This window comes from Schistocerca serialis, chromosome 2 (assembly GCF_023864345.2).
Source record: "Schistocerca serialis cubense isolate TAMUIC-IGC-003099 chromosome 2, iqSchSeri2.2, whole genome shotgun sequence".
In the NCBI taxonomy this organism is placed as follows: Eukaryota; Metazoa; Arthropoda; class Insecta; order Orthoptera; family Acrididae; genus Schistocerca; species Schistocerca serialis.
Window position 1 is genome coordinate 433,549,285 of NC_064639.1, and position 12,489 is coordinate 433,561,773.

Here is a 12,489-nt window from a genome sequence, read left to right on the forward strand (position 1 = left end):
AGCCAGATAAAGACAAGTTATATTTGCTAAAGTAAGTTGTGAAGAGTTGGCTATGCCATAAGTGAGATATGAATCTTCTTTAGCATTAGTAAAATAAGAAAAACTGGGGAAGTTACAGTTAATACTTAGTCTCCAAATATTTGCACACCACCTTGGTAATAAGCGTATTGAAATGAAAGCGAAAAAAAAACTGATGTATCAAGGCAGCCAGTTACAAACGAAGCCAGGAACTCCCTCAGGACGTCTCTCAACAACTGTACTTCCTTTTCTCTAGCTGCGGATGAATCAACAGTCATACGCAATGTTGCCCAATTTACTGCTTTTATGACTAGAATTTAAGTTATTTTTAATGCACTCGAAGATCTTGCCTGTCTCAAGACACTGCATGCTAAAACAAGAAGATCAGAAAAATCTAAAAACTAAAGTTATGCCTGAAAAAATTTAAAATTAGGTTATAGTTAAGTCATCAATACATAATCAGCATGTTATCCCACCGGTTCTGAAATGTGTGGATAAACCTAGAACTACGGCTTTAACTACAGGATAATTCTGAGGCTACTGTGAATTATTGGATTTTAAATATGGTGAACTTGTTCTGTATTATAAGGCACAGTATTTTTAAAGGAAGTTTCTTAATACATTTTGGAACCTGAAAAATTCTGTTTTGATTTCTTAGAACAGGAAGAAACATCACGTAAAGAAAACCCCATGACATGACAATTAGCAATTAGATTTGGCAATTTTAGTTAAATTAGGTGCCATCTCAAAGCGTAAATTTAAAACCAGAAGACAAAAGCATCAGTTCATTTAAAATTATATTAAAACTAATCACATCTCAATTAAGAAAAGAGAATTTGAGTCAATTTCCACACCTGAAAGAGCAGAGTGAATGTGCTACGGATAACAGCAATATGACCAAATATACGAAAACGTAAGTATTGAAAGCGTGTTGGAAAGTCGTTTCGTTTTCACAAGTTTTACATCCATTTTCAGTTAGTGAATAAAATGTAATGCAGACGCCTAGTGACACAGAAACATACCGGGTTCGTTTAAAAATAATTTCACGGTTAGAAACGAAATCTGGTAATCTTTCTCCCATAAAAATGATCCTACCATAATTAATTTCTGGCGTTCTTTACGCAGTGAACATTTTCTAGAGCTAAGAACATTTGCACAAAGTTAACACAGTTATACAAATCTATGCCTCTTTGAGATGACATACAAATGATCAGCTTTTCATCCGTGACATTTATGAAAGGTAAAACAACGTTATGGATAAAAGAATTGAATACACGTCGAAGCGTCAAATAAACTGGTATAGGCACGCGCATTTAAATACAGAAATATGCTAACAGGCAGAATACGGCGCTGCTGTCGGCAACGCCTATATAAGACATCAAGGGTCTGGCGCAGTTTTTAGATAGGTTACTGCTGCTACAGTGGCAGATTATCAAGATTTAAGTGACTCTGAACGTGCTATTCTAGTCGGTGCACGAGCGATGAGGAACAGCATTTCAAGAGGTAGCGTTGAAGTGGGGATTTTCCCGTACGGCCATTTCACGAGTGTACCGTGAATATCGGGAATCCAGTAAAACATCAAATTTTCCGTCATCGCTGCGGCAGGAAAAAGATCCTGCAACAACGGGACCAACGACGACTGAAGAGAATCGTTCAACGTGACAGAAATGTAACCCTTCCGCAAACTGCTGCAGATTTCAATGCTGGGCCATCAACGTGCGTCAGCGTGCGAACCATTCAACGAAACATCATCAATATGGGCTTTCGGAGCCGAAGGCCCTCTCGTGTACCCTTGATCACTGCACAACACAAAGCTTTACGCCTCGGCTGAGCCCGTCAACACTTGATGACTGGAAACATGTTGCGTGGTCGGAAGAATCTCATTTCAAATAGTGTCGAGCTGATGGACGTGTACGGGTATGGAGACTATCTCATGAATCCTCGTACGCTGCTTGTCAGCAGGGGACTGTTCACGCTGGTTGAGGCTCTGTAATGGTTTGGGACGTGTGCAGTATGAGTGATATGGGATCCTTGATACGTCTAGATATGACTCTGACAGATGACTCGTACGTAAGCATCCTGTCTCATCGTCTGTATCTGTTGTGGTTGGCAGGAGAGCCAACACCGGGTTACTAGAGGAGGCCGAAAGGCACGCGTTTTAGCTCACGCTGGCTGGCGTGAGGTCTGGAACAGGACAAGGAAATTAGAATTTAGAAAAACGGACGTAGCTGGTGGAATACTTAACTTTAATCCATTAATGATGAGCGTCGGTCTTGACGGTACATTATTACAGTATCAATAGTAACTGGTACTGGCGCCTTGCTAGGTCGTAGCAAATGACGTAGCTGAAGGCTATGCTAACTATCGTCTCGGCAAATGAGAGCGTATTTTGTCAGTGAACCATCGCTAGCAAAGTCGGTTGTACACCTGGGGCGAGTGCTAGGAAGCCTCTCTAGACCTGCCGTGTGGCGGCGCTCTGTCTGCAATCACTGATAGTGGCGACACGCGGGTCCGACGTATACTAACGGACCGCGGCCGATTTAAAGGCTACCACCTAGCAAGTGTGGTGTTGGCGGTGACATCGCATTCCTCCCCCGCAAATCGGCGTACAGTTGTGTTATAAGGCTTCCGCCCGCCGTGGGGAGGACCCCATGTTGACGTATGCGACAAGGTGGAGAGCCTAACAACAGGCGAGGCTGTGCCACCCGCACCCTGCCATTCGGACCGCGGGGAGCTAGGAAACGCCTGAAAACCTGCTCTAGGGTGCACGCCAACATGCGGTGTATGCGCCCGGAGAGAGACAGCAGGGGCCGAAGGGTCGACCTCCATCGGGCCGGGGCACCCGACGGGCGAAGACGACATATGGTCCGGAGCGGGCAAGAGTTCCATGTCGGAGGACATCCGGTCACGGGAAGCGATCGGCAGCGCGTGACCCAGGGAGGCGCCCAGCGGTTGCAGCGACGCGTTCACTGCGGGCGGCGCCGTCGGGAGAACGGGCGGCGGTGCGTCGCCATGGGGCAAAATGGAAGGCAGCATTGGTAACACCTGGGGCTGAGGCGAGCCAGTAGATGGGTCCCCAGGGCGCTGACCGGACGGCACCGTCGCTGAAAGCAGACGGCGAGCGGTAGATCCCATGCGACGACAGAGGCGCAGCTGGTTGAGATGCCGGCGCACCTCACCAGAGGCCCCCAAAACCAGATACATAGCATTTCCGAGGCGGTGAAGAATGCGCCCTTCGAGCCAACGCCGTGAACCTCGGTAGTGACGATAGTAGACAACGTCGCCTGGAGTAAAAGCAGGTGTCGGCCTCTGCACAGGAACCTGATGCGGCGGATATAGCAAAGACATCAAGGTTCGATGAGGGCGACCGTGGAGCAACTCAGCCGGCGAGCGACCATCTCGGGGCTGAGAGCGATACGAGGACAAAAAGAGCAATAACGCGTCCTCCCGAGAAAGCGACTCTTTTAACTTCAACATCTGTGACTTGAAAGTCCTGACCAATCGTTCAGCGGCACCGTTAGACTGTGGCGAAAACGGCGCGGACGTCAGATGTTGAATACCATTGGCCTTGCAGAATGACAAATTCTGCAGACATGAATTGCGGGCCTTTGTCGGAAACAATAGTCTGTGGGAGACCTTCAATGCAAAAGATAGCAGATAACGCTTTGATGGTGGCTGATAACGTCGTGGAAGACATCCGGACAACAAAAGGAAAATTACTGAAGGAATCTACCACAACCAACCATCGAGCATTCCAAAATGGACCAGCAAAATCGATGTTTAAGCGTTGCCAAGGGGAAGTGGCTTTCGGCCATGCAAAGAATTTCCGCGGTGGTGCTGATTGTTGTACGGCACACACAATGCAAGAAGAGCACGTATTCGTAATCGCGGCATCGATTCCGAACCAAGTACAGTGCTGACGAGCAAGTTGTTTCGTTCTCACTATACCCCAATGCCCTTGGTGGAGAAGCTGTAAGACAGAGGACTTTAACGAACGTGGGACCACGACCCTGGGCTGATCATTAACAGAACGCAACAGCAAAACACCACGTCGAACAAAAAGTCTCTCTTTGTGAGCAAAAAATCGGCGAACCAACGGATCCCCGATCCGTGACTTTGACAAGGGCCATTGCGTAGCAACAAAACGCAAAACGGTAGCAAGGACAGGGTCAGCAGCTGTGGCTGTAGCTACACGACAAAAATCAATCGGAAACGATTCGACCACGTCATCGGTTTCCGCAGCAATGAACATGCAAGCAAGTTCGGAGGAATCGAATGCTCTATCCTCAGCAACAGGCAAACGGGACAACGCATCGGCGTTTCCGTGCTTAGCAGTGGACCGATACAAGATATCGTAGCGGTACTGCGAGAGGAAAATAGACCAGCGAATGAATTTCTGCGCTGTACGAGGTGGTACAGGCTTGGTCGGATGAAAAAGCGATGTCAAAGGTTTGTGGTCTGATGATGGTAAAGTGACGACCATACAAGAAATCATGAAACTTTGTAACACCAAATACGAGAGCCAATGATTCTTTCTCGATCTGTGAATAATTTCTTTGCGCAGACGAGAGCAATTTGGACGCAAAGGCAATAGGGCGATCGTGCGATCCATCTCTGTGCGCAAGCACAGCACCGATCCCGAAATCCGATGCATCCACCATCAACAAAACGGACTTCTGGGGATCGAATGGCGTAAGGCAAGTATTGGAAAGCAACGCCGATTTCAACTGGCGAAAGGCGCGTTCGCATTCCGTCTTCCAGACGAACGGAACACCTTTACGGCGTAAACGATGAAACGGAGCTGAAATGGAAGAGACGTGCGGCACATAGTTATGATAATAGTTGATTTTTCCCAGCACACTCTGTAGCTGCTTCAAATTCTGCGGCGAAGGCAAGTCTTGTATGGCACGGAGGTGCTCAGGACTGGGATGTATGCCTTGGGCATTGAGTACATGTCCCAGGTAGGGCAAGTCACAAGCAAAAAACACACATTTGTCCTTCCGCAAGCGAAGACCAATTTGTCGCAAGACCTGAAATAATGTTCTGAGATTGGCTAAATGTTCTTCTTCCGTCTTTTAGGAGATCATAATATCGTCCAGATAGTTTGCTGCAGTAGGGACCGACGCACAAACAGTTTGTAGATATTGTTGAAACAATGCTGGGGCGGATGCACACCCGAATGGCAGTCGTTTGAATCGATACAAACCAAAATGCGTGTTAACCACCAAAACGAGCTGGGATTCTTCGTCCACCGGTATTTGCAAGTACGCATCGGCTAGGTCCAACTTCGAAAAATATTTACCCAGGCACAGTTTGTCAAAAAGATCTTCTGGGCGGGGTAAAGGAAAAGTTGCAATCACTAGTTGGGGATTCACTGTTGCCTCGAAGTCCACACAAAGTCTCAATTTTCCCGAAGGTTTTGGCAAAATTACTAAGGGTGATGCCCAGAGAGAAGCCTGCACACGTTCAATTACACCTTGTGATTCCAAATCGTGTAATGTTTTTGCGACCTCATCATGCAATGCATGGGGAACATTGCGCGCTCTGAAAAATTTCGGTTCCACGTGTATTTTCAGTTCCAAATGTGCTTTATAGTTCTTAGCGCAACCAAGGCCCGGTGCAAAAATGTCTGCAAATTCTTCACTGATAGGACCTGATTTACTATAGACAAGTTAAACAACTGAAATAAATCGAAACCAAACAAGTTCACTGCAGAAGAAGAACGAAGGACGTAAAATGACACAAGTTTTGTTTGTCCTTTGTATGTTGCAAAAAGGCTGCACTGTCCTAACCCAGGGATTTCTTGACCTGAATAGCTAGTTAACTTAACAGTTGCGGCACGCAACGGAGGTGTGCCCAGCAGTTTGTAAGTGTCTCGATTGATCAGTGAAACTGCAGCCGCGGTATCGAGCTAGAATGGTATCACTTTGCCGTTAATATCCAAGTCCACAAAAAGTTCATTGCCCTGCTGACGACAAGAGCGACTGTCTCGTGCAATGTGAACTGACACTGGTACAAAATCACTTGCGACTTGACGGGAGTTCCGGCAACATCGACGCACACTATTTGTGGGATGAACACAGTCACAGTTAGAGAGAGTGGCACTGGGCGGAGTGGAATGAACTACATGAATTTCCGTGGGCGAAGTTTCACGAGCCTGAGTATCCTTGGTTCGAATTCGGCGCGAAGCAAAGGGCCTGGAATGATGTTGAGTTTCCGATCTGAGCTTTTTCTGGCAAATACTTTGAACATGTCCTTTTTTATTACAGTAAAAGCAAATAGCTTGGCGTGACGGGCAATTCTCACACGAATGTCTAGTTGCACACCGCGGGCGTGATTTTAACACTGCATTTGCATGCCGGCGTGGTACACGTGGCTGAGAGCCTGGCAGCAGTGGCGCGGCCAGGCGCGAGGGCTGTTTACTGCTCCATGCAGCTCGCCCGGCGGGCCGGTTAACCTGACACGGCTGGTGAAGCTTCAAATGATTCCTGAGCAAAGTCAAATGTGTCCTGCCGATTCAATATGTCCATCACTTGTTGAAGGAAGGGATTGACTAGTTTCAAAGTCTGTTTCCTGATACGAACATCAGAAACATTCTGTGCAATTCCATCACGTACCATAGTATCTGAATAAGGGAGTCCACATTGACACTCAAAAGCACAATCCCTAGTAAGGCCTTGCAAAGTTGCAACCCACTCCCTATTAGTCTGACCTGCCGTACGTTTTGTACGAAAGAAGGTATACCTTTTCGCAACTACATTGACTGATTCTTTGAAATATGCATCTAATTCAGACAAAATTTCGTCGTAGGACAGAGTTGCTACGTTGCATCGGGGAAATAATTTGACTATCACACGGTACGTTTTCACCCCTACTGAGGATAACAAAAAAGGTTGCCGCTAGTTACCTTGAATTCTGTAGGCGGCGAGATGGAATCCAAATTGGCGTGACCACTCCATCCAGCTTTCCAGTGCAGCATCAAAAGGTCGAAAAGTTGGTGCAACAGCGTGTTGTGGCTGCGTTAGCGATGGAGTGGCGGCTGCCGCATCGTTTTGCATTGCCCGTTGACCCTGGACGAGCTGTCCAAGGGCATCCAGTAAGGCCTGCGTCTGCTGATTCTGTAAGCGATAAAATTCGGACAGTACATCTGGAGATTGTGGCGAAGCCATTACACAAGTAATTCAGGGCAATATCGGTAAGAACGCGGAGGCCTCGTCGCCAAATGTTGTGGGTTGGCAGGAGAGCCAACACCGGGTTACTAGAGGAGGCCGAAAGGCACGCGTTTTAGCTCACGCTGGCTGGCGTGAGGTCTGGAACAGGACAAGGAAATTAGAATTTAGAAAAATGGACGTAGCTGGTGGAATACTTAACTTTAATCCATTAATGATGAGCGTCGGTCTTGACGGTACATTATTACAGTATCAATAGTAGCTGGTACTGGCGCCTTGCTAGGTCGTAGCAAATGACATAGCTGAAGGCTATGCTAACTATCGTCTCGGCAAATGAGAGCGTATTTTGTCAGTGAACCATCGCTAGCAAAGTCGGTTGTACAACTGGGGCGAGTGCTAGGAAGTCTCTCTAGACCTGCGGCGCTCTGTCTGCAATCACTGATAGTGGCGACACGCGGGTCCGACGTATACTAACGGACCGCAGCCGATTTAAAGGCTACCACCTAGCAAGTGTGGTGTCTGGCGGTGACACCACATTATCCATTCGTGTCCATTGTGCATTCCGACGGACTTGGGCAATTCCAGCAGAACAATGCGAGATCCCACACGTCCATATTTGGTATAGAGTGGCTCGAGGAACACTCTTCTGAGCTTAAACACTTCCGCTGGCCACCAAACTCTCCAGATATGAACATTATTGAACATATCTAGGATGCCTTACAATGTGCTGTTCAGAAGATATCTCCAACCCCTCGTACTCTTACGGATTTAGGGACAGTCGTGGCAGATTCATGGTGTCAGTTCCCTCCAGCACTAGTTCAGACGTTAGTCGAGTCCATTCCACGTCGTGCTGCGGCACTTCTGCGTGCTCGCGGGGGCTCTACACGATATTTGGCAGGTGTTCCAGCTTCTTTGGCTCTTCCGGTGCAGTCAAATGAAAAATAAACCCCCGCCACAACAGGACAATTCAATGGTTTCATTCAAAAGTCATCACCAAAAGCGGTAAGACATTCATCCCATCGGGTGATGAGAGGATCAGTTCCTGTTTCGTAAAACGCGGTCGGCCCCTGACGGTTTCGCAAATGCACCGACTCTTGCACTTCCTCGTCTGACTGAAATCGACGTCCATGCATGTCTTCCTTCAGGTCGTCAAAGATAAGAAAATCATATCACACGGTGACAGATCCGCGCTGTACGGAGGATGTTGCAGTGGTTCCCAATAAAATTGGTGAAGTTTTTTACTTCGTTCGATAAGCCGTGTGGAGGCGTGTATTATTGTGCAACAGGATGATTCTATCTGACAGCATTCCTGGGAGTTTTGACTTTATGGTGTGTTGTAGTTTCTGCGAGGTGTCTTCATAGCTCTGCTCATTGATTGTGGTTCCACGTTCGAGGAACTCGACGAGCGGAGGGCACCTGTAGATGAAGAAGACGGTTATCATGTCCTGATAGGAACTTGTGTGAACAGTTTGGATGTCTCTGGCGGGGGATATGTGGGATATTCCCAGTGATGAGTTTCCCATTTCCCATCGAACTCGAAATGGTGGTACCACGTTTCGTCCGCTGTGGCGATACAGTACAGAGACGCATGCTCCTTCTCGTGATTACAGACGACTGAGACTTGTAGCCATTCTGTCCATCTTTCGTTCCTCCTTCAGGTGATGCGGCGCCCACTGCGCACAAATTCTGCAGTAATGCAAGTGGTCTGAACACGAATTTCGTCCGTGATTCGTCGATCTCCCCGGATAACTCCAGCAATCTGATCCATCACATCACGGATGATGGATCGATGGGTGCAGATTGTCTTGCGGTGATGTGCACCATTCTCGAAATCTCCTCTGGCACTCGTGCACGCACGTTCGGAACATGTACTGCTATCCGTACATAGCGGACATGCGTCGATGAACTTCGCAAACTCCAGCGCAGTCGTACCGGTGCCTCTTTCGATTATCATAAGGAATCGAGACTGACATGGAAAATTTTCATGCAAAAGAATAAGGAGCTTTCCTATATGCCATACATGTTACCACATGTCACATTAAAACAATTTCACTTTATGTTTACGTTAGAATATTAAATGCATTTTAACAAGAAATATGAGGAATTTCTGAGTACAAAACGGATTATATAGGAAGAGTGCGGGACGATTTAGTAAGATTAATTTGCCCATTTTACTATGTATCTCGTAATTATGAGAGAAATGAAGCTTTAAGAGCCGGCCGGACTGGCCGAGCGTTCTAGGCGCTTCAGTCTCGAACCGCGCGACCGCTACGGTCGCAGGTTCGAATCCTGCCTCGGGCATGGATGTGTGTGATGTCCTTAGGTTAGTTAGGTTTAAGTAGTTCTAAGTTCTAGGGGACTGATGACCTCAGAAGTTAAGTCCCATAGTGCTCAGAGCCATTTGAACCTTTTTTGAAGCTTCAAGAAATTTAATTTTGACGTCATGCAAGATGCCGAATCTCACCAAGCCCTCTCAAACAGTTTTGCTGTGACGTAATCAGTACTTTCGCTAAAGGATTTCCTTGAATCAGACAACGTCCTTAGAAGTAGATATTTTTCTTAACCCCCATACTGGGGATCCGGTGAGTGGTGCAGCCAACTTGTTGTGCACAGCAGATGTTGTGCACTTCGACGTGCGTAATATCTATTTCGGTAGTCTCGATATTTTCATACAAATGTCGTCTTGTTTGAAACGCGTTTTATTCCTCCTACTCCTCCAAGAATTATGACATTGAGCAATGTACAAAAATGTCTACTTATATTTTTATTGTGAAGATTTTTGCGTGAAAAAGAGAGCCACATTCACATATTTCGAAACAGAATACCTTGGCATTGTCATATACTGCTTGTTCTTAGGGGGGGCTTGTCGTGTCCTGGTATTCAAAGATCGTTTCTCTTACCTTCTCCAGCTAAAAGAAATATCGTTTTATCATTTATAAGGATTTAATCTGCAAGATCATATACCACAGCACTCACGCTATTAGGATGTACCGTGAATATCAGGAATCTGGTAAAATATCAAATCACCGACGTCGCTGCTGCTGGAAAAAGTTCCTGCAAGAACGGGACCAACGGCGACTGAAGAGAATCGTTCAACGTGACAGAAATGCAACCCTTCCGCAAATTGCTGCAGATTTCAATGCTGGGCCATCAACAAGTGTCAGCCTGCGAACCATTCAAAGAAATATTATTGATATGGGCTTTCGGAGCCAAAGGCCCACTCAAGTACCCTTGATGACTGCACGACACAAAGCTTTACTCCTCGCCTCGGCCCATCGACACCGACATTGGACTGTTGATGACTGGGAACATGTTGCCTGGTCGGACAAGTCTCATTTCAAATTGTGTCGAGTGGATGGACGTGTATGGGTATGAATCCATGCACCCTGCATGTTAATAGGTGACTGTTCAAGCTGGAGGAGGTTCTGTAATGGTGTGAGTGGGACGTGTGGGACGGGTGCAGTTGGAGTGATATGGGACCACTGATTCGTCTACATACGACTCTGACAGGCGACACGTAAGTAAGCTTCCTGTCTGATCACCTGCTTCCATTGTTTATTCAAACGGACTTGGGCAATTCCAGCAGGACAACGCGACACCTCACAGGTCCAGAATTGATACAGAGTGGCTCCAGAAGCACTCTTCCGAGTTTAAACACTTCCGTTGGCCATCGAACTCCCCAGACATGAACATTGTTGAGCATATCTGCGATGCCTTGCAACGTGCTTTTCGTACTCTTACGTATTTATGGACAGCCCTGCAGCTTTCATGGTGTCAGTTCCCTCTAGCACTACTTCAGACATCAGTCAAGTCGTTTACACGTCGTGTTGCTCCACTTCTGTGTGCTCGCGGGGACCGTACACGATAACAGGCAGATGTACCAGTTTCTTTCGTTCTTCAGTATATTCTTCGAATAGTGACAATCTTGACGTGCATTCAGGCTCAGCGAGCTATGCTTGCTACGCGTTGGAAGGGCCGCTATTCTCTTCAACTAAAACGCAAGTTTACCACTAGGCGGAATAGATGATTAAATAGTAACTTCAGTAATTCAACATTTCATTTCAGATCTTTCGAGGCTTGTGTATATTTGTTTTCTGTTGATGAAAATATAGCCTTGTTAACTCGTCCAATAAGTTATGGTCACTCTGCATATTAATTTGCTTCAGTAAATCTATAAGCATCTCTGATTCGGCAGTGCTGCCTTAGCGTTTGCCTATTGGTGTTGCAGGTACGTCCAGTACCTGTGGGACCTGGAACTCGCGGAGACGCACTTGGGCAAAGCATGGGAGGAGTGCAGCGCGGACCTTCAGGTAAACACTCCATCCACAGCTCAGTTTACCTTAAATATAGCTGCTAATCCCGATACTGCAAACCCACTTAAACGAATTCCAATTCCTGAGTGGTTCACAAACTCCAGACTCTGTACGCCAAACAAAGGATGCACGACGCAGGAATTATCCGAACGTGATAGAACCTCGGTAGACGTGAAGTACATGTACAGACAATGAAATTATTACGATTTCACAAAAACTGAATGATTTATTGAAGAGAAAGTGCTCTACAAATTAGGAAAATCAGTAACGCCTTGGTCCATCTCTAGTCATTAAGCAAGCATATATTCGGCTTAGCACTGATTAACGATTGTTGGATGGCCTTCTGACGGGTATCCCGTATAATTCTGTCCAACTGGCGCGTTAGATCGACAAAATCCCGAGCTGGGTGATGGGCCATGTCCATAAGGCTCCAAACGTTCTCAAATGGGGCGAGACCCGGCAACCTTCTTGACAAAGGCAGGGTTTGGCAAGCATGACAACTAGCAGCAGAAACTCACGCCGTGTACTGACGCCCAGGAAAGCTTCCCATGTAAGGCGACGGAAATCCTGGACGTACTGTAGTGCGATAAGGGTGCTATTTATCAAGGCTCAGTTCGAAGCGGGACGGATTGCTGAAGACAATTCTACTCCATCCAATGGGATTTCAGGCCGAAGACGTGTCTGGAGACGTCCCAGATAGCGGTGGGATACCAACCCGACTGTCAACCGCCACACAGCCCAACAACTAGCAGTGATAGTCTGGGGTGTCATTTCATTTCATAGCAGGACCCATTTGGTTGACATCCGCGTCTCCCTTACAGCACAGCGATACAACGATATTCGACTCCCCAATTTGTTACTCTTCATTGCAATCCTAAGAATCTGAAATACATCAGTCAATACCAAGCCGAATAACAAGTGATGGTAGTGATCCCCCATGGTACTCAAGACGAGTCGATCGCTGTAGCAGAAGCAACAAAAAAAAAAGC

At 46.8% G+C, this 12,489-nt stretch overlaps 1 protein-coding gene across 1 annotated transcript in view; it reads left to right on the plus strand.

Annotated features, from left to right (window-relative positions):
* Positions 1–12,489, plus strand: part of LOC126457292 (aquaporin-11) — a 229,819-nt gene that overhangs the window by 160,082 nt on the left and 57,248 nt on the right. Inside the window, exon 4 of the mRNA XM_050093464.1 lies at positions 11,416–11,497. Within this exon, the coding sequence (XP_049949421.1) occupies positions 11,416–11,497 (82 nt within the window). The remainder of the gene's footprint in view (positions 1–11,415; positions 11,498–12,489) is intronic.